This window comes from Quercus lobata, chromosome 8, assembly GCF_001633185.2.
Source record: "Quercus lobata isolate SW786 chromosome 8, ValleyOak3.0 Primary Assembly, whole genome shotgun sequence".
In the NCBI taxonomy this organism is placed as follows: domain Eukaryota; kingdom Viridiplantae; phylum Streptophyta; class Magnoliopsida; order Fagales; family Fagaceae; genus Quercus; species Quercus lobata.
Genome location: NC_044911.1, coordinates 57,487,031 through 57,508,237, shown reverse-complemented (window position 1 = coordinate 57,508,237; position 21,207 = coordinate 57,487,031). Strand labels below are relative to the sequence as shown.

The 21,207-nt window shown below is 34.0% G+C and overlaps 3 protein-coding genes across 4 annotated transcripts; 1 reads left to right on the top strand and 2 right to left on the bottom strand.

Moving 5' to 3' along the window:
- Positions 1–1,356: 1,356 nt before the first annotated feature.
- LOC115955227 (histone H4) lies at positions 1,357–2,542 on the bottom strand. The gene is made up of 2 exons (XM_031073293.1): positions 2,435–2,542; positions 1,357–1,996 (listed from the first exon to the last, which is right to left on the bottom strand). The coding sequence occupies exon 2, from the start codon at positions 1,973–1,975 to the stop codon at positions 1,664–1,666; it is 312 nt and encodes a 103-aa protein (XP_030929153.1). The 5' UTR covers positions 1,976–1,996; positions 2,435–2,542; the 3' UTR covers positions 1,357–1,663.
- Positions 2,543–6,365: 3,823 nt separating this feature from the next.
- LOC115955228 (histone H4) lies at positions 6,366–7,418 on the bottom strand. Its single transcript, XM_031073294.1, has 2 exons — positions 7,325–7,418; positions 6,366–6,891 (listed from the first exon to the last, which is right to left on the bottom strand). Exon 2 carries the CDS (start codon positions 6,868–6,870, stop codon positions 6,559–6,561), a length of 312 nt encoding a protein of 103 aa, XP_030929154.1. The 5' UTR covers positions 6,871–6,891; positions 7,325–7,418; the 3' UTR covers positions 6,366–6,558.
- A 4,319-nt stretch (positions 7,419–11,737) lies between these two features.
- Positions 11,738–20,695, top strand: LOC115958532 (actin-histidine N-methyltransferase). 2 transcript variants are annotated; one of them, XM_031076943.1, is made up of 15 exons: positions 11,738–12,089; positions 12,267–12,376; positions 13,751–13,814; positions 13,915–14,025; positions 14,158–14,217; positions 14,782–14,889; positions 16,201–16,270; positions 17,166–17,206; positions 17,321–17,401; positions 17,745–17,780; positions 18,140–18,223; positions 18,374–18,507; positions 19,182–19,270; positions 19,382–19,530; positions 20,139–20,695. In XM_031076943.1, exons 1-15 carry the CDS (start codon positions 11,970–11,972, stop codon positions 20,331–20,333), a joined length of 1,452 nt encoding a protein of 483 aa, XP_030932803.1. In that variant the 5' UTR covers positions 11,738–11,969; the 3' UTR covers positions 20,334–20,695. The 2 variants fall into 2 exon arrangements, with proteins under 2 accessions (XP_030932803.1, XP_030932804.1); XM_031076944.1 differs by lacking the exon at positions 18,140–18,223.
- The last annotated feature ends 512 nt before the right edge of the window (positions 20,696–21,207 follow it).

Here is a 21,207-nt window from a genome sequence, read left to right as displayed (position 1 = left end):
TTGGTTTAGTTTGGGTTAGAGGGTTATACTTGCATGTTTCATGCCATATAAAAAAAAATGGATCTTAATTAATTTTTTAATAAATTATTAAAATTCACATAATATCCTTAAATTACCAAAACGAATAAAGTTGACTAATTAGATTGTGAATTTAGCAAAAATATATTCAAATGATGGGCTTATTAACGAAGTAGAATTATGAATTTCCTCTCACAGTTAGATCGTAAATTATAATCACTAAAATAGTACTCTAGTTGATCTATGTAAAATTCAATAACTTATTATTTCAGTAAATCATAAAAATAAAATTTTTAAAAAAATTATAAAAAGATTTGTTTGTAAAGCATTAGTGCATTACTCCATAAATTTTTTTTGCTGAGATCCAAATGGTTTCATCAATAAATTTCTTTATTTCTAAACGGCATATTCGTATGCTTCAGCCGTGGATAAAGATAAACAAAGATCCAAATTGTTTCATTGAAGTAATGAATTTCCTTGTGACGTGTTCACTTCAACAACCTACCCCACCTGCCGGTCATTTTCACTTTCTTTGTTTTTTCCGTAACTTTCATTTTTTTCGAGGTGGACCTTTGCAAAGTTGGTAGCTTTTCCACAACTAATTTGCTTTTGCCTCCCTTGTATAATGGGATAGTGTGCTTTTCTCCCATGGAGTTTTGTGATAATAAAAGTAAGTACCATACTTAGAATCGGCATCTTCGACATCGAATATACTCCACGTCCACGCTGTACAAAATTATTGTCGGCACATTAACAAAGTGACTCAACAAATAAGAGAAAGGTTTCCAAAAAACTATTGGGCTTTTTAGGAAAAAAGAAATGCTTGGGCCAATGAAAAACAACTTTTGCCGAAGTTTATTAAGAACCCAACAGCACAACGCTACAGAAAGTGATCATACCCTTTTTCCATTCCATTTCTCATTAGTTCAGCATACTTGGACCAGCAGCATGGGCCAGCCCAAGATAGCATTAACATGTCCCGAACAAAATAGTATAAATAAAGCCTAAACCAAAAGCCCAAAGCCAATCTATCACAATGCAGCCTTTACCAACAGATCAGGTACTACGTTGCTAGGCAAGGTATTTGATTCGGGACTTATTCTGAACCAAGTTATTGCAACTATAACATCACATTTCCAGCTCAAATGGATCACTTTCGTACAATCACTGATGGAATAGTAAAAGCATTTTAGGAGCTGGGTTTCCGAGACATTATTATGAAAAGTACCAAACAGCTTGATCGTTCACAATCTCCAAGTCCAAGTTTGATTGCTTAAACACGGTTTTTGGACACCTTTAATCTATCTCAAATTCTCAATCAAACAAAGCTCAGCAACAAATCCAAACTAGTATCTGGCTAGTTTTGCAATTTCCAATCACTTTTTTCAACTTTGGGAGCAAGATTAGTACAAGCTTTTAACTTTTTGAATGACAAAAATACAGAAAACCAAACTATTAACTAGGGATCAAACACCACCACCTCCAATTTTCATTCCAAAGTTCCAACCATTCCCAATACAAAATAGAACTCAACCCAGTACTTACAAACCCATAACATTTTAATACAAGCTAGCAAAACCAAACAAATTCTAAATTTGCCAAATCTACCTTCGATTCCAAAACACCAACTATTCTTGCCAAAACCCTAACCACCAAACCCATACAAGGTCCTGCCCTGCCTCTTGAGAGCGTACACAACATCCATGGCAGTCACAGTCTTGCGACGCGCGTGCTCAGTGTAAGTCACAGCGTCCCTGATCACATTCTCAAGAAAGATCTTGAGCACTCCACGCGTCTCCTCGTAGATGAGACCACTGATACGCTTCACTCCTCCTCTGCGAGCCAAACGACGAATGGCTGGCTTCGTGATTCCCTGGATGTTATCACGGAGAACCTTACGATGTCGTTTCGCTCCTCCTTTTCCAAGTCCCTTGCCTCCCTTTCCTCTTCCAGACATTCTGTTATGTCAATTCAAGATCTGTGAACAAAAATTGACAGAAACTGAATTTAGAAACTAACAATTCGCTTAATTGCTAAGAAATTTGAGCAAAATTAGTACGAGTTTTCGTCGGAATTCAAACATTGCTGAGAAAATTGAGAAATTAACAATTATTGCCGATTAAAAACCCTAGAATTTAAAATTAACTCACGGATTGCTCGTGAATGGAAAATTAACAGGACTGAGAGCTCAGATTACATGAAAATTTAACGAAACGATGAAAATTCGAGCAATAACACAGCAAATTTGGCTATTGTACTATTTTCAAAACCCTAGAAACCCAGGAAGATTCGAAACCCTAAAATCTCATTGCATTCAAAGCATGAATTAGCTAGAACCAAACGAGAAAAAGCCATAAATATTCAAATTTGAAAGAATTGAAGCTATGAAGCGAGAAAACCCTAGAAGAAGACGAACCTGTATCGCACACTCTGATTCAAACAAAAAGGGCGAGAGAGACTGAGAGATTGCTTGTGTTTGTGAAAATGGGGTGATTCCGATTTGTATTTATAGTGGAGAGTTTGATTTTGTTATTTTGAGGTCGATCCGGGACGCCAGACTTGTTGGGTAATCTTGAGCCGTGGATTGTTTAATGTACGGCTTGGATTGTGAGTTCTGTGGTGCTGCGGATAGATGACGTGGCTATGTAATTGAGCGGCACATTTTTCGGTTTTCGCGGTTTTTAACTTTTCAGTTGCTGATGGTGGACGACTCCCCCGCTTTTTAAACGCGGTTAAATTTCAAAGCTATTGTAATCATTCATACTATAATAATATTTTTGTAAAAATTTCCGAACAATGCTGTATGTTTTTTTTTAAGTGATTTTGAGATTTACTTTATTTGAAACTCTAACAACTCAACTTACTTGTTCATTCAATGTATCCATTAGTAAAATCATGTGAGTTTGGATCATTTAGGTCTATTTGATATATAAGTTTAAATACATATTTTCAATTTGTAAACAATATTACAGGAATTTTCACACTTTTTCACCCATACGTATTTTCAAAAAAACTGAAAACTGTTATTTAAATACACGTACCAAACAAGGCCTTACATTACTTAAAATTTTTTCAAGTTTTTTTCTCTTTGTATATATTTTTTTTTAACAAATGCATTTTTTAATCAAAAAATACAATAAATTCATAGAAATAAACTCTTTCAAATCTAAATTGCACCATTTTAATTAGGACTAATTATCAATTTTGTCTTTCAAGTTTCAATTTTATTATATTTGTCTATGCAGTCTACCATTATAACTAAGTTTATCTTTTCATCCATAAATTACCATTAATCATTAAAACATATATTTTAAAATACTGAATTCCCTTTAAATCAAAATTAAAATTGAAAAGCAAACTAGATGAAAGCTTCATAGATGACGAATCTACTATAGAACCTCAATCATTTGAATAAGAGGGCGATTGATTTTCTAGACTATTGAGAAGCTCAAATTCAATTGATCATACCTCCTAGTATTTTACACTAGATCACATGGTAAACCCCTCCCCCCCCCCCCCCCCTCCAAACTGCTATAAGCTTAACTTTGATGCAAATTTCTTCTTGTACCAAGCTAAAACAAGGGATTTGGATCCTCTCCATTTCTCTTTGAAATGGAGAGTGTCCAGTTAAGGGCTGAGATTTAACTAAAATCAATCTATGTCTTGAAATATGCCACGTCATTTAAAAGACACTGACTAAACATTTCAAGGAGACTAAACGGAGCCAAGGAAAACAAACGTGAGTTTCAAAGTGTTCTTTCATTTGACTCTTTGGGGCTCTCTCCTCTCATCTCATCTTAGTTTCTTTCTCACTCTCAACAAAGCCCAGCCATGGCTGACTTCTCCTTGCACGCACATCACCGCAACTGACAGTTCTTATGACCGGAATCACCCCAAAGATTTGATATAAGCTTTCTAAACCCCACCCAAAAAAAATCTTAGTTCAAATTTTGATATCTGATATATGGTTTTGTTCTTTCTTATCTTGTTTTCTTTGTTAAAGAGCATCCTTTTCTTTCATTTATAGCACTAAAGATTATACCTTTCTTTGATTGAAAAATTTTCCTTTCCTTGCTTTAGATCTGTGGTAACTGTAGTAGGTGTATGAGTCTCTCCCATCTCAGTGTCTCTCTTTTTACCCTTGGGTCTCTTTTTCTTTCAATTTTGATCAGTTTGATAACTGTGTTTTCTTGTTAAGTGTAAAGCTTGATGATTTTGCTTTGATTTGAAATTTGGAGTTTATGGGTATGACCCGAATGCCTGTGATTGAACAAGTGACCTGTTTATAGTTGGAGTGTGATGGGTCTCTTCAAATCTATGCTGGTAGTTTGGTTTTGTATTTACAAGAATTGATTATTAAAAAATATGTTCTTTTTTGAGAAACCAGACTACAAGCCTGGGCTTCTATTGAAAAAGAAACCAAAAGTTCAGTGAACATCAAACAACAATAAGGAAACTATGTCCTCGGGAGGGGAATTAAGCCAAACCCGAGCACTCCCAAAGCCTTTTGCTTTTTTTGCTATAGCATCAGCCACACAATTACAAGAACGACTAGAATGAGTAAATGCAAAGGATTGAAAAACCAAAACTTGACTGCAAATGTCTTCAATGACGACACTATGAGATGAAAGGCCAGCATTATTTTGATTTAAAGCAGTGATGACCATTGCTGAATCCCCTTCGAAGATCATCAAGCTTTATACTTTATAATAAAACTCAATCATCAAGCCAATCAAAAGTGAAACAAACAGAGATCCAAGGGGTTGGGTAAACCAAAAAAAAAAAAAAATTTAAAGAAAAAAAAAAAACAGAGACTCCTACACCAACTACAGCTACCCAAATCTATAGCAAAGAATGGAAAAAAAAATTCAATTAAAAAAAAGCATAATATTTCGTGCTATAAATGAAGGAAAGGGATGATCTTGGCAAAGACAACAAGAAAAGAAAAGGAAAAAAAATACATAAATTTGATATCAAAATTTCCTTTAGATACAGAGGTGGATGGTTGAAACACAATTGTTGCACAACTGTGTGTGGGTGCAAGGAGAACTGGAGAAGCTTGACCACCGCTGGGTTTGATGGAAGGGAGAGAGAAACAGAAAGGAGAGGGATAGAGTTACAGAAGAAAACGTTAGTTTAGCTTTTTACTCAGTTAAGTTTACTGTTAGTGTTTTAAATGACGTGACATATTTTAGGTCATGGATTTATTTTAAATCAATCTCAGCCCTTAACTGGACACTCTCCATTTCTAATGAAATGGAGAGGATCCGGATCCTAAAACAAGGCATGGAGTGATTATTCACAATGACATAAGTGAGTTTATGGCATCACATTCTATAAAATGACTACCAACCATAGAGAATGAAAAAGGCAGTATTGTTAGCTTGTAAAAGAGCAATTGAATTTACTATTGATGTAGGATTCAAAGAACTTGTTATCAAGGGTGATATCCATTTGCTACTTATTGAACTTAGTTGGTTCTCCATTACGCATAACATATTTGTTAAATGCTTTTAGAAAAGACAGGTATAAAGCCAATCAAAATAGTTAATTATAGTTCGTGCTATGATTTCTCAAGACTGGTTGTTTTAAGATAGTCTAGATATTTAAATATGGATTCATTCATTGTATTCAAATTATTATTAAATTAAGCTTACTTTTGTACTTCAGGTTTTATCATGGATTAACAAAGGAGAAGATTATTATGGTCATGTGTTTTGATATAATCAACCATGCCAAATTATGTCTTTTATTGAGTTTTGAAATGTCTTAAAATTATAATTAAAGACCAAATTAAAGACATAAAATTTGCTTAAGAAAAATACATTTTCAACATGTACCTCAATAGAAGTCTCAATACCTCTCAATAGAAATTAAAACTTACTGTCTTCTTGATAAATCAAGATTTTGTTATTAATAGAAGTTTCAATAGCAACTCAATAGATCAAGCTTTGCAAATTAGCAAAAATCAACAAGACAAAGAAGCCCATAACTTGTTCATTTAAAACCTAAATTAAGATCCATTTAAATCAGTATTTAAAAGACATCATAAAACCATCTATAACATCGCAAATCCCAACTCAAGTAACCAAGCATGGCCCAATGACTTGTCCACCACCAGATAAGACTCTAGGATTCGACAAAGATTGCTCCCATAGCTACAACCCCTTGTGGCCAACAGCAAACTCCCACCATGAGTAAGAATTAGTCAATCAAACAAAGTTCAGCAACAAATCCAAACTAGTTTCTGGCTAGTTTTGCAATTTCCTATCACTTTTTTCAATTTTGGGTGCAAGATTAATACAAGCTTTTAACTTTATGAATAACAAAAACACAGAAAACCAAACTATTAACAACGGATCAAACACCACCACCTCCAATTTTCATTCCAAAGTTCCGACCATTCCCAATACAAAATAGAACTCAACCCATTACTTACAAACCCATAACATTTTAATACAAGCTAACAAAACCAACCAAATCCTAAATTTGTCAAATCTAACTTCGATTCCAAAACACCAACTATTCTTGCCAAAAACCCTAACCACCGAACCCATACAAGGTCCTGCCCTGCCTCTTGAGAGCATACACAACATCCATAGCAGTCACAGTCTTGCGACGCGCGTGCTCTGTGTAAGTCACAGCGTCCCTGATCACATTCTCAAGAAAGATCTTGAGCACTCCACGTGTCTCCTCGTAGATGAGACCACTGATACGCTTCACTCCTCCTCTGCGAGCCAAACGACGAATGGCTGGCTTTGTGATTCCCTGGATGTTATCACGGAGAACCTTACGATGTCGTTTCGCTCCTCCTTTTCCGAGTCCCTTGCCTCCCTTTCCTCTTCCAGACATTTTGCTAGGTCAATTCAAGATCTGTAAACACAAATTGACAGAAATTGAATTTAGAAACTACTAAGAAATTTTCACCAAATTGCTACGAATTTTCATCGGAATTTAAACATTGCTGAGAAAATTGGGAATCGAACAAATATTGCCGATTAAAAACCCTAGAAATGTAAATTAACTCACAGATTGCTCGTGAATGGAAAATTAACAGGACTGAGAGATCAGATTACACAAACTTTTGAGGAAATTTTAACAAAACAATGGAAAATCGAGCAATAAAGCAGCAAATTTGGGTATTGTACTATTTTAAAACCCTAGAAAGTCAGAACGATTCGAAATCCTAAAATCTCATTGCATTCAGAGCATGAACTAGCTAGAACCAGACGAGTAAAAGCCATAAATATTCAAATTTGAAAGGAATTGAGGCTGTGAAGCGAGAAAGCCCTAGAAGAAGACGAACCTGTATCGCACACTCTGTTCCAAACGAAAAGGGCGAGAGAGACTGAGAGAGATTGCTTGTGTTTGTGAAAATGAGGGTGATTCCGATTTGTATTTATAGTCGAGAGTTTGATTTTGTTATTTTGAGGTCGATCCGCGACGCCAGACTTGTTGGGTAATCTTGAGCCGTGGATCTTTTAATGTACGGCTTGGATTGTGAGTTCTGTTGTGTTGCGGATCGATGACGTGGCTATGTAATTGAGCGGTATATTTTTCGGTTTTCGCGGTTTTTAACTTTGCAGTCGCTGATGGTGGACGATCCCCCCGCTTTTTAAACGCGGTAAATTTCAAAGCTTTTGTGATCATTCATACTATAATAATATTTTTGTAAAAATTTCCGAATAATACTGTATTTTTTAAAGTAATTTTGAGATGGTACTTTATTTGAATTTCTAACAACTCAACTTACTTGTTCATTCAATGTATCTATTAATCAAATCATGTGAGTTTGGATCACTTACATTACTTACGATTTTTTCAAGTTTTTTTTCTCTTGTATAATTGTTTTTTTTTTCATAACAAATACTTTTTTTAATCAAAAAATATAATAAATTTATAGAAATAAACTCTTTCAAACCTAAATTGCACCATTTAAATTTGGACTAATCATCAATTTTGTCTTTCAAGTTTCAATTTTATTGTATTTGTCTATAAAGTATACCGTTATAACTAAGTTTATATTTTCATCCATAAATTACCATTAATCATTAAAACATATGTTTTAAAATGATACATTCCCTTTTAAATCAAAATTAAAATTGAAAAACAAACTAGATGAAAGCTTCATAAAGGACAAATCTACTATAGAACCACAATTGTTTAAATAAGAGGGCGATTGATTTTCTGGAGGACTATTGAGAAGCTCAAATTCAATTGATCATATCTCCTAGTATTTTACATTAGATCACATGGTACACCCCTCCACCCTCCAAACTGCTATAAGCTTTACTTTGATGCAACTTTCTTCTTTTACCAAGCTGAAACAAGGTATGGAGTGATTATTCGCAATGATGTAGGTGAGTTTATGGCATCACATCCTATAAAAGACTACTAACTGTAGAGAATGAAAAATGCAACATTGTTAACTTGTAGAAGAGCAATTGAATTTACTGTTGAGGTAGAATTCAAAGAACTTGTTATCAAGGGTGATAATTACATTGTCATGAAGGCAATCAAGGGTTGGGTCCCTATCTTTGTTGCTTTGGCCATATTGTATGCGATATCCATTTGCTACTTATTGAACTTAGTTGGTTCTCTGTTACGCATGTTAAACGTGAAGCAAACTATGTTGCTCACTCGTTAGCTCGCTATGTTAGGCATATTTTGGAGGATGACTTGGATTGAGAACCCCCCTTCTCTAACCCTTGAGGCTTTGTACTTTAACTTGGTCCATATTCAACATTGAATGGAATTTGAGTTCATTTTCCAATAAATACAAAATAAACTAACACAATATATGTGATATATATATATATATATATCTTTATTTATAAAATAATAATAATAAGAGAGAAGTTAACAGGTATCCTAAAAGAATTTGTTTATGAAATATTTTAAGAACTTTTTTATGGGGGAAAAGAAAACTGATTTTTTTTTTTTTTACAACTTTTTAGTTTTTATATATATTATGAAAGTGGTATTGAAACTTTTCTAGTGATCATCTATTGAATGGGAGGCTGTCACTTTTATTATATAAAATGATAAATACAAAATCCATCTTAATACTCGAAAATGTGATCAAACAAGTAAATTGTTTATTTATTTTTATAAAAAAATGCATTTCACTAGAAAGATGTGAAATACATTTGAATGGGGATGTTAGACACGAGCTTATCGTTGGGGTGAGCAAAGATTGATGATGAATGGTTATGAACTATAACCAATGAAAAATTATTACGATACAACACAAGGAACAATTAAGTTTGTTAGGTTCATATTTTTATGTAATTGACATATCTTATAACAAAACGCAATTTAATTGGTTAATATCCATCATTGTTTCCATATGATGCGCATAACATATTTGTTAAGTGCTTTCAAGAAATACAAGTATGAAACTAATCAAAATAATCAATCCTAGTTCGTGCTATGGTTTCTTAGGACTGATTGTTTTTAGATAGGCTAGTATATTTGAATATGGGTTCATTCATTGTATTCGGATTATTATTGTATTGAGCTTATTTTTGTACATGAGATTTTGTCATGGATTGACAAAATGGGAGATTGTTAGGGTCATGTGTTTTGATATTGTCAACCATGCCAAATTATGTGTCTTTTATTGAGTTTTAATGTGTCTTAAAGTTGTAATTGAATACCAAGTTGAAGACACAAAGTTTGCTCAAGAAAATATATATTTTCAGCACTTTTTCAGCATGTACCTCGATAGAAGTCTCGATACCTCTTGATAGAAGCTGAAACTTACTGTCTCCTCGATATTAGCTCAATAGATCAAGATTTTGTTATTGATAGAACTCTTGATAGCATCTCGCTAGATCGAGCTTTGTGAATCAGCAAAAATCACTAACGCGAAAAAGCCCATAACTCATTCATTTGAAGCCTGAATTGAGATCCGTTTCAACCGGTATTTAAAGGACATTATAAGCCATCTATTATAAAGTTTTTTAGATAGGGAAACACTCCGTTTATGCAGCTAGGGTTTTGTAACCAAGTTTTATCTATTTCACCCAACCCTAAAAAAAAAAAAGCTTCATAAGGTTTTCTTTTTGAAACCTTAGCTTCTTCCTATAGAAGAAAGAGTTCTTGCTGCGTTTCTTGTATGTCTTTGGGTTTTGTAACAAAGTAAATTTTCTAGCACCAACATTGAAGATTTTATTGGTGTTTTTATGTGAAACTGTTGCAAATCAACTACAACAATCAAAGAGTTGTTGTGGAGTTAGTCACGTACTGGGATCCGTGCAAAAGGATTAGTCACCGATTAGAGGTTTGTGCATCAAGGGAAAGAAGGCTATCACAAGATCAAGTCCAATTGGGTATTGGAGCAAAAGTTCAACTGTAGGTTGGTATTTCGAGATAGGCCAGGGTAATTGGTAATATACCTTATACTTGTAACCAATTGATTGTTGCTTAGTGGATTATTGGGAGTGGTAACTTTAAAATTACTCGGTGGGGTTTTTGCCTTGCGAGATTTTTCCCATTTGTCAACAAATTAATCAAATTGGGTAATTGAACTAATTAACTGGGGTCAAGCTATTTTAACCAACAAAGTTGACGTTGAAATGCATTTTGAGTAGATATGCCAAATACCGATTGATTTACCAATTTTATTTCATTTAATTATTTTAGGAACTCCCAAACAAAGTGTTAATGTTGAGCAAGCAAGGGATCATGACAAGTGGTTAAGAAATGTACCAAACAAAAATGATTATGATGCAACACGAGGCATAACTTAGCTAACCTTGTAGCTTGTTTTGCTAACTCCTAATAAAGCAATAATAAATAAGAACAACAATAACACCAATAAAAACCAGAATAAGAAAAAAAAAAAAAAACACAAAGAGCATTCGCACTAGCTCATGCAAATATGTTTGTTTATTTTAGTATAAGAACCTGCTTGTTTTCTCAATTTTCAAAACACCTCACGTCAAAGTATTTATTTTACACTACATTTCTTTAAAACATCAATTTTTCTTGATTTTTTAATTGTTTATTTTTATTCACTTACAACAACCACCACATACTCTCTTCCTTCATCATTATAATACTTAAAGAGAAAAAAAAAAAAAAAAAAAAAAAAAAACTAAGTGCAAAACGCGAGTGCTTTTACTTTTAGTACCTAAACTTTAGTCCATGACCAATTTTGAAATGATGGTTTTTATTTTATTTTATACTATTTTGGAGAAAGATGAAATGAAGGTTTTTAGTTATTTAGATAATGTGGTAAATTAAAATTGACTGCATTAAAAACTAAAATTGATCATGATTAAAGTTTAGGGATATATAAAATCGTTGGTTGGTTTCAATCAGTTTAACTTGTAAAATCTCTAATAGTTGAATAAAAGATTTGAGATTTAATATCCGTTTACATCAAAAATTGATTAATATTTTAATATGATGATAAAAAGTTATCATCATGAGCGGGCTCTATAAATTAAAACTCACTATAAAAAGTTGTTAATAATTAGGGATAATGAGATTTGAACGAGTAACTCTTACGTATTTATGGAGCACAAAGAATGAAAGTCTTTCATCTCGTATTCATATTCGGAGAGTACATAAGAATTTTTCGATTTTAACAACTAATTAAAATGTTTTCAAACACTACGAGTTGACTTAAAAAAAAAGAAAAGAAAAAAAACCTCGAGGTGATAAAAAAAAAAAAAATTTCACCCAAGCAAAATAAACAGCCAATTTTGTTTTCACGCTTGATAATACTCTATCCTCTGCTCCTTTAACCAAAGTCCAGAAGCCATAATACACTGCCTCTGTAGGCAGCCACACCGGTCTCAGACTCTCAGTCTCAACTCTCAACTCTCAACTCTCAAGTATAAACTATAAAACCTGCAACTGCCACATTTCGCGGAGACCAAATCGTCGCTTGCGAAACCGTCAGAAACGACGACGTTTTCAGCACTCTAAACCTTCCTGCAATGCTATGGGCAACACGAATCTCGAACATCCGGTTCTATCAGTATCACCGTCCACTCCTCTTCACTGCCCCTCACAATTTCCGAACTAAGCTCAACTTCTCATCTTTTTCACAACCTCAGGTTTTTCTCCGAACATAGCAAAAGCAAACATTATCGAATTTGTAACCCTTAAATTCAACTATTTCAATGCAAAGTTTGTGTTTCGCATTTTAATATGCTTCCATACGTTAGCTTAGCTAAACTAATCACGGTTGGACTTGTTTAATTTTTACATAATTGCCACATTGTTTGTGTTAGGGGTTCTGCTATTTGGACGAGGACTGTGACGATTTTTTGCCGTGGTTGGAGCAAAAGGCTGGGGCTAAGATTTCATCAGTACTTTCGATCGGGAAATCCGCCTTCGGCAGGTTTTTCTTTGATTTTAAAACGATATTTTGCATTTTTGTTTTTCCCTTCAGCTAGTTGATTAATTAGTTACAATGCGTACAAATTGCAAAGGAAAGAAGAAAAAGATGAATGAGTTGGTTTTATTAGAAACAAGAAACACAGACAGGTTCGATAGTAAAGCAATTACAGTTTAAAAACTAAACTTGTGGAAATATATTGATAAATGGTGAATTTAATCACGAGACTGGGTCCGAACTCAAGACCACTTGCTTCAATACAGTTAACCAATTGTTCCAACTTCCGAAAGCTTAAGTTGTAAGGAAACTGGTGAATTTAATCGTTTAGCCATTATTCCTTTTTTCGATTATTAATCGTTTAACCATTATTCGAGCAGATAGCATAAATTTGTCAAGCAGAACTTTACTCCTCCATGCTGGCCTTCTTGCTTAGCACCGGTATTTTCCTCAGTGTTCACTTGGGCTTCGTGAATCCTTATGTTCCTTAGCCCCATACTTGACATACTGTAGCCCCCCATACAAGTTTACAGATGACAGCCTTTAATCCTCCACATTTCAGTTTATTTAGACCCCGTTCAACAAGTTTTCCCCCACCCAACCTCTACAAAAAAACTGCACTCAAAGAGCAAATGATCTCTAGTTTCCACAACCTCTACAAAAAACACGAACAAAAATCTCCTTTCTATCTCCATTGCCATATAGCCTATCCCTTGTTGCCAACTTGTCTCTAATTGCCAGCTAAAGTATAAAAGCATGTCTTGGAATGGCAGCTGAGTGCCGCACTGATATCCACCAACTAAACAATTGGGAGTTTGCTTTGAATAGCATTCCGGGTCTCAATTCTCTACACATGTATATTTGAGCGACTAGGAAAGCATCCAAATAGGTGATCTTCCTCCCCAATTTCAACTAGATGGGGAAATTAAAGAGAAGCTCTAATTGAGACGCTACCAGCTGCCTTATCCATCAAAAGAGTCTTGAGTTTGCTTCTAAAACTGGAGGGCTTTACATTTTGTGGAAATTTTGAAAATTGGCACAATCCATTTTGTTTACTGGGCATATTGATAGTTCCTGAGCATTCTTTCGTTTTTCATGTCAGTAATTGTTTTGGATGGTATTGACTACGAGCAAGTGTTCATTCCTTCCTCCTTTATGTCATCCTGTCAAAGAGGAGTTATAGTTTTTGACATGGAAAATGTTTACTCTTTGTTATAATAACCCAAAATCATCTTTAACGGAAATTGTATAAATTTGGTCATGGAAAAACATTGTATCATTTGTTGGTGTGTGTTGTGTTGTAAATATGGGCCTCATTAGGCATTGGTTTTAATTTTATTTTTAGTATTAGTTATAGTTAGATTTGTTTCCTGCATGCAGATCTTTGTTCGCTTCTAAAAGCATACAAACTGGAGATTGCATTTTGAAGGTTCCTTACAGTGTGGTATTTACTTCATAAACTTTACTGTACTGTACTCTTCTAAGGCACTTTCAATAGTGAGCAATTCAATTGGTACTTTGTGATTTCTTTACTTTATTTGCAGCAAATAACACTGGATAATCTTCTTCCGGAAATCAAATCCTTGTTAGGTGATGAAGTTGGGAATATTGCCAAGCTTGCCATCGTAATTCTTTGTGAGCAGAAAATCGGGCAGGTAAGAATATTTTTCTTGTTGTAATCTTTATATGAAAGTTTATATTTAGTGGTTGTGAATATTTAAGAAAATTTTATTTTGTTTGTGTGTGTGTATATATCTATATATCTGTATATATCTGTTTCATTGCAGAAATCTGAATGGGCCCCTTACATCAGCCGCCTTCCCCAGCCTGGGGAGATGCACAATACAGTAAGTGATTCCTTTGATCTTGTTGCAGTAAATATATCTACTCTGTATAAAGTCGTAGAGTCATTTATCCATTAAAAAAAAGGTCGTTGAGTCAAGTTCTGCAAGTCAAGGTAGGACTTTTGGAAATTGCAGGCAATAATACTTTTAGCAGCATCTTTCTAGGTACACACATGTATTACAATCAGTATTTGGCCACCCCTTTTTATTTGGTTTCTAATAGAGAAGTGGCTGGAACTTGATGTCTGCATTGGATGCCATGCCATTATCTTTTTATTTGAATAAGTTATTATTCCATGACAACATTTAAATTTTTTTTTTTTTTGGATTAGTAACCATTTTTCTCTTCTCAATTACAACACCACCCTTGGTCTTGAAGCCTTAGTGGTAAGTCCTTCAATAGTTCAGTAAGGTCGAGGCCTTGGGTTCAACCTATCAAGGGGGGAGAGTTTTTATAATAAAATCAGAGAAAAGAACCCTGGTTTTATTTTCATATTATGATAAGTTGATAACCTTTATACTCTTAACTTATGTATATCTGGTACATGTGGTTTTTAATCTTTTTAGATATTCTGGAGCCAAGATGAGTTGGAGATGATTCGGCAAAGCTCAGTATACCAAGAAACAATTAATCAAAAATGCCAAACTGAAAATGATTTTTTGGCAATCAAGCGTGTAAGTGCCTCATTCTATTTGTATTTGGTTTGTAATGATTTTATATATACTGAAAAGAATCGGTTTAGACCCCAAAACAATTATGCAGCAGATTAACAGATTATTTACCAATTAATCCAGTCATGTGATTACAATTATATTGATTTAATCAATGAAACCAACAAGTCACCAAAGCAATAAACAAAAGGCAGTGCTACGGTGATGAAGTGGAAAGCTGTTGGAGAACGACTCTGAAGGAAAAATCACTATGGGGGTGCCCTTACCCCAAAAGGAATTTCCTAATAGAATTGAAGTTTATGATCTTATTCAAACCCTTGAAAAGAAGACCCTACTCGGTAGGTTGCGTATTGACGTGACCCCACAATCAGCTTCATCACCTTTGGACTCTTCTATCATTAGCACCTTTCATGTACTGCGTTCGTGATCACAGTCAGACCTTTTGACTGACTCCAAGGATCAACTTGAAGGTCTAAGCTCCGCAGCAACAACTGGGATTGGCTCTGTTGCTTCAGCTTCTTGATTACCAATTAGCAACACCATTGTAGATATCGTCTTCTAAACACATGGTTTGGTGAAAACTAGGTTTAGGTTTTCTCTATTTGAAGTGCAAGGCACTACCTACATAAACCTCTATTGAGTCATGCTATAACATGGTCTTTTGTGTGTTTGGATGTAGGACATGAATACCAAGTCAATAGCCAACTTATTAAAACACGTCAAATTCTTAATTCCCAATTCTTGATTGATTGAGCTGCTATTGAGTGACTTTTATGAATCTACTTTTGATCAATCGAGACATGATTGAAGGGCTGACAAAAACACTTTTTTCAATCGAAGAGCAGTTGAAAGTTGGACTTGTAATCTTGAACTTTGATAAACACATTATAGACACAATTAAGATTTCATTGTCATGGAATTTGCCAATCTAAAACCTAACATATATGTTTCTGATTTTGCGTGCATGTATGCTGTGTGCTTGTATGTGCATGTTTAACCTTTTGTACTCTGTTAGTGGTTGTACTAAAAGTGCAAATACTCTGATAATTTCATATTTGTTTTTCTAGTTGTTAGCTTTGTGCTTCTCCCCTCTCTACTCTTTTGAGATTTGGTTATTTGATTATCAAAATGATCAACAAATCAGAATAACGTTGCAATATAAAATAGCAGGGCATATTTTCAATTTAATGTTTGTCAAGTTTTACTTATGTCATATTTTACTACATATTGACCATTTGTGATTATATTTTTGATAAATAATATATGGTCTATTTCTGATTATGGCAAGACGTGTTTATGAATTTATGATTTCAGGCTTTTCGACATGATCCTGAAATTCTTGGAGATATCACGTATGAGGGTTTCATGCATGCATGTTCATTAGGTAAGTAACTTCATTTGGAATTACATACTTCCCATAATCTGTTCTTTTCTTCATGAATTATGTGCTGGATTTATAATTAATTTTTGCTTTCAGAAAAAAAAGCTTATCCTATAAGTCCTTGCGGTCTAAAATTTCACGAGTTTATTCTCTAATATTATGTGGTATAATATCGAACAAAATCACTTATCAAAAAAACAAAAAAAATATTGAACAAAATTGAAATTCTGATCATCATAAAGTTGTCTGGACTTGGCCATGCTTTGAGTAGTAAAATATAGTAATGTTGATGCATTGAGTATTTGAGTTTATGATTGAGTCATTCTAGTGTAAATGGAACTCAGAATGCTTCTTATTGCACTCTTATTAATTTCACATATCATTTTTTTTGCACAGAAACCATCATCTTTCTAAAATTAAATGAAATTTCAAAGGGTTAAAGTTTCATAATACATGATATATATTGTGATTTTTCTCTTATTTGGTATGAAAGTTTCCACAATGAGTTACAATATAGATTTAGTTGGTAGGTCAATGTGAATGACCCATTCTGTGCAAGACCCTATTGAAATTATTGATACTTTTTAACATTTTGATCATCTTGACTATTCTTAAAGTTTCATTTGTTGTTCATTAGAGTCTGTGATGATGTTGCCGAGTATTTAATTCTGTATTTATATTATGCTAAGGTGGTGTGCTATGTCATAAACTTTTAGAGATAGTCCATGACCTATTTTGTATTTTATGCTGTAATTGTGATAAACCCATCGTTTTACGTATCTGTTTGTCTTCACTTCCTATGTACTAATGTGTGTGAGGCTCTATTATATCTTGTTGTGGTAGTTGCATGGGTTTATATTCTTTAAGTTAAACTGAAAATTTATTCTGGATCTGACAGTTGGTTCTCGAGCATGGGGAAGCACAAAGGGATTATCTATGGTATCAAATTTATAATGACGATGATGTCTGTATATTGTTCTGAAGGATTATGAATAATTACTCCTTATTCTCTTTTTATTTAATTGCTCTTTGAATTATTAAATTATTTTATAGATTCCATTTGCAGACTTTTTAAACCATGATGGAGCTACAGAAGCAATTGTCTTGAGCGATGAAGACAAACAAGACTCAGAGGTAATCTCTCTCTCGTTTATTTAGTTGCAAATTTTTAATGGTCATCATTCAATACTAGGTGTCATTTTCCACAAAAAAAGTGACCAATTCCACCCCCCCCCCAGTAATATTTAAACTAAGGGTTCGTTTGGAATCCGTTTATTTTGCTGAAACTAAAAACTTTTTGCTGAAAATATTGTAGATAAAGGTAAAAGTTAGTTAAAATAGTATAGTGAGACCCATTAACAGTACTAAAAAGTGCAGTGGGACCCATGAATAGTAGCAACAATAAGTTAGCAAAAATAATCTTTGTCAAACGGACACTAAAATGTCATGTTATGTTTACTTCTTTATGTACGTGCAGGTCATTGCTGACCGTGATTATGGTCCTGGTGAAGAGGTGAGATTCTGGGAATTCTTCTTTTATTTATTTATTTGTTTTAGTTTTACTGGGCTATGCAAGAGTAGGTAGGTATCATCTAGAGTTGAAATTTGACAACCATGTGATGCTTTCTGTCACTGCCTTCTTCATATTTATGTTTTTGTGGTGGATTTACACTATTCATGCCGTGGACCCCCTTTCCTTTCTTTTAGTGTTGAAGCTTCTTTCAGTGCTTCTTTCTTTCTAATATCAATTTTCGGGTCTGGTGTGATTTTCCTTTAGTTGCTAACATGTTTGGCAAGAAGTTTTTCTATTAACATAACCTGAATCAGTTTTGTCCTAGTTAATTCTGGTGTTCACATGAAACATTTGTATAGGTTTTAATAAGATATGGAAAATTTCCGAATGCTACCCTGATGTTGGACTTTGGCTTTTCTCTTCCATACAACATACATGACCAGGTTTGGCCTATATTTTGAATTTGCAAAAGGTCTATTGGTGTACTTTGTTATGATGGGATGATTTCCATATATTGCAGATTCATGCTTTCTAAATGGTGTAGCTGTCAATTGTTATCATGATCTCTAACAAATGAGTTTGACTACTCTCAGGTTCAAGTCCATTTTAACATACCTCATCATGATCTTCTTCGTGAAATGAAGATTGATCTTTTGCAAAGACATTGTACCCCACCCATTAAAGATGTCAATGGTTTCAACTCTTCTTTGGAATCTTTCACAATCAAGTTGGTACTGATACTTGTTTCATAAACATCAAATGCCATATGATGTTGAATGATAGTGTAATTTTGTGAGCATTAGTGGATTTATTAGAATGAAAGGTAAAATGATTTGCGGAAAGCTTGAGTAATGAATAATAACAATGTTTTTTAATTTAATTTAAAAAGAGTCTGAATTGATGAAGAATTGGTGCCATCCCAAATGATTACCTTTTAAACTAATAATAGCTAGAAAACTTGTAACCTATTAGAAACAGTGCCAATATCTGTAAGTACTGATTTTCTGATATTGTGAACATCTTGTATTTCTGCCTTTTTATGTGGGGCTGGCACAGTAATTGGCTTGAACAATTGCTCCTGTGGGCACTTTGTGAGGTTCACTCAAACAATTGTTACTGTCCTTGCATTTTCAAAGCTTTCTGTTTGCTGCAATATAAATTTTAAGATCAATATACTTTGTTACCATGACTCGGAGTAAGTTACTTGGTTTTGACTCTGTTGTTGTGTGGGTTGTGAATGTTAATATGTATTCTTGCTTTTCCTGCATCTGCCATCATCAATGTTTGGTTCTACTTACCCCAAAAAGACTCATCCATTAATAATGTTGTCTGTATCTGTTTCACATTCTGATGATTTCTTCCTGTTAAGTAACTGCTTATGATAACTTCATAATCATTTAGTGAAGTGAGGTCTGCTAAAGGGAAAGGGAAGGGTCTCCCACAGTCACTTCGTGCATTTGCTCGTGTTCTATCTTGCACCACTCCTGAAGGTCTGCTTTAAATCACTTGTTCTTTTATGTAGTTACTTTATTTACAGGCTAGTACTACCTTAACTATGCTGACTACTGCAATTGTTGTCTTGATTGTGACTAAATATTCAGAACTCAGTGATTTGGCCAAGGAAGCTGCCCAAAATGATGGCAGGCTGGCTAGACGCCCTTTAAGCAACAGAAGCAAGGAAATTTGGGCACATGAGAAGCTGTTATTACTAATCACTCAATTAATTGAGAAATATGATGCAACTATTAAGGTAAAGACCTGATAAATTTTACCTTATTTTTCAGTTGGATCATAATAAAGTTCCACTCATGGTTAGCCATTAAAATTTATAAATCAAGTGAAGCATCAAGTTTTATTTTGTAATTGCACAGAAGTATGATGGTTTTCTTAGATGAATTAGCTTAAGCAAAGATGGACGCTGAGTCTTCATCGTATCTTTTATTATATTGTATCATTCATGGCACTGTGGGTCATTTTTGTTATTCTTACTCAAAATTTAAAGTTCCGGATAAGTTACTCAAACTTATGGCACTATGCCACTCTCTGTGGGTCAGCATATACATATCTGATTCTCACAAAACCATTGAGCAAATACTGAGAGGAAAATCATAGAGAGCAGTGGGTTGTAGACGAAAATGGAGATTATACTGCCTATCTTTGGTTTTAAAGTGAGTCTGCATTTGAACCTGACGGTAATAATGTCCTTGCTCTTAGAATGAAGAGAAAAACCTGCACTAATATCAATAGTAATATTAACAATACTTTACCATGACATAAATTTTTTCCATCTGTTCCTACATTTTGCAATGATTGCCTGAGAGGGTCTTCTGTTGCTTTGCTCTTCTTGCATGTGTGCAGTCTTTGGTGCCTGTCAACTCTCCCCCAATGTGTGGAAGACTTGCTGTCAGAATGCAAATGGCTCGAGATCTTCTCAGTGGTGAACTTCGCATACTCAAATCTGCTTCCATGTGGCTGAAGAGCTACTGTACAACCTTAAATACAACAGCCTACCATTGCGAAGATGTTGATGATTACAGAGCCATTCCAGGATGAACAAGAGAGCTCTCAGATACTGGAGTTAGTCATGAATTACATGGGAAATCGGCATAAAAGCAGATTTGTGAAAGTAGGCTATTTTTAGAGGTGACAACGATCACATATGGTGCTATAGCAATCCTGCATTACTGCAACCATGAATTTTTGTCATTGGTTGCACTAAAATTTTGTAGAAGTACATGGGGACTATGTTTTCTATTTAGAAACTGTATGATTGTACCTTGTACGCTTCTGTAGCATCGTCTATGTTGTTTGGAATAGCTTGTAGCCTTGTATTAACATTTAATGGTGTATGTTATTTGATATAAATATCAGTTGATTTGATTAGAAATAGTAACATAGAAATTTTAAGACAACAATTTTCTTGTATCGGTCCTTATATCTTGTGAATATGGAGAAGAGATCCTAGCAAAAGAATAATATATTTTATACATAAGATACATGTATCCTCCTTCTCACATTGTGTGGAGCTTACTAATTGTGAGAAAAAGCGTGTGTATATTGTACGCATGAGATAACTTTTGTTACTAAAAATTTGACCCAGCCTTTAAGATTTCATGGATCGGCATCTATTGATTGCTTGCCACTGAATCTTTCATTTGCCTTTCTTTTTCAATGTTTGGAAGAGGAGATTAGTCAATATTTTATGGTTGAGGTGGGCTTACTAAAAGCCAGACAAAGGTTGTTAAGTTTGAAAAAATATACAAAATTAAGAAAAGCAAATTATTTTGTTAGATTTCACAAAACATTTTATTCCTTTATTTGTTGAAGTGGGACCTACTGAAATCCAATAAAAGTTTTCTAATTTAAAAAAGAAAAAAAAGGAAAAAGATTCAATGTTGTGGATGTAAAAAAAAAAAAAACTGATTCA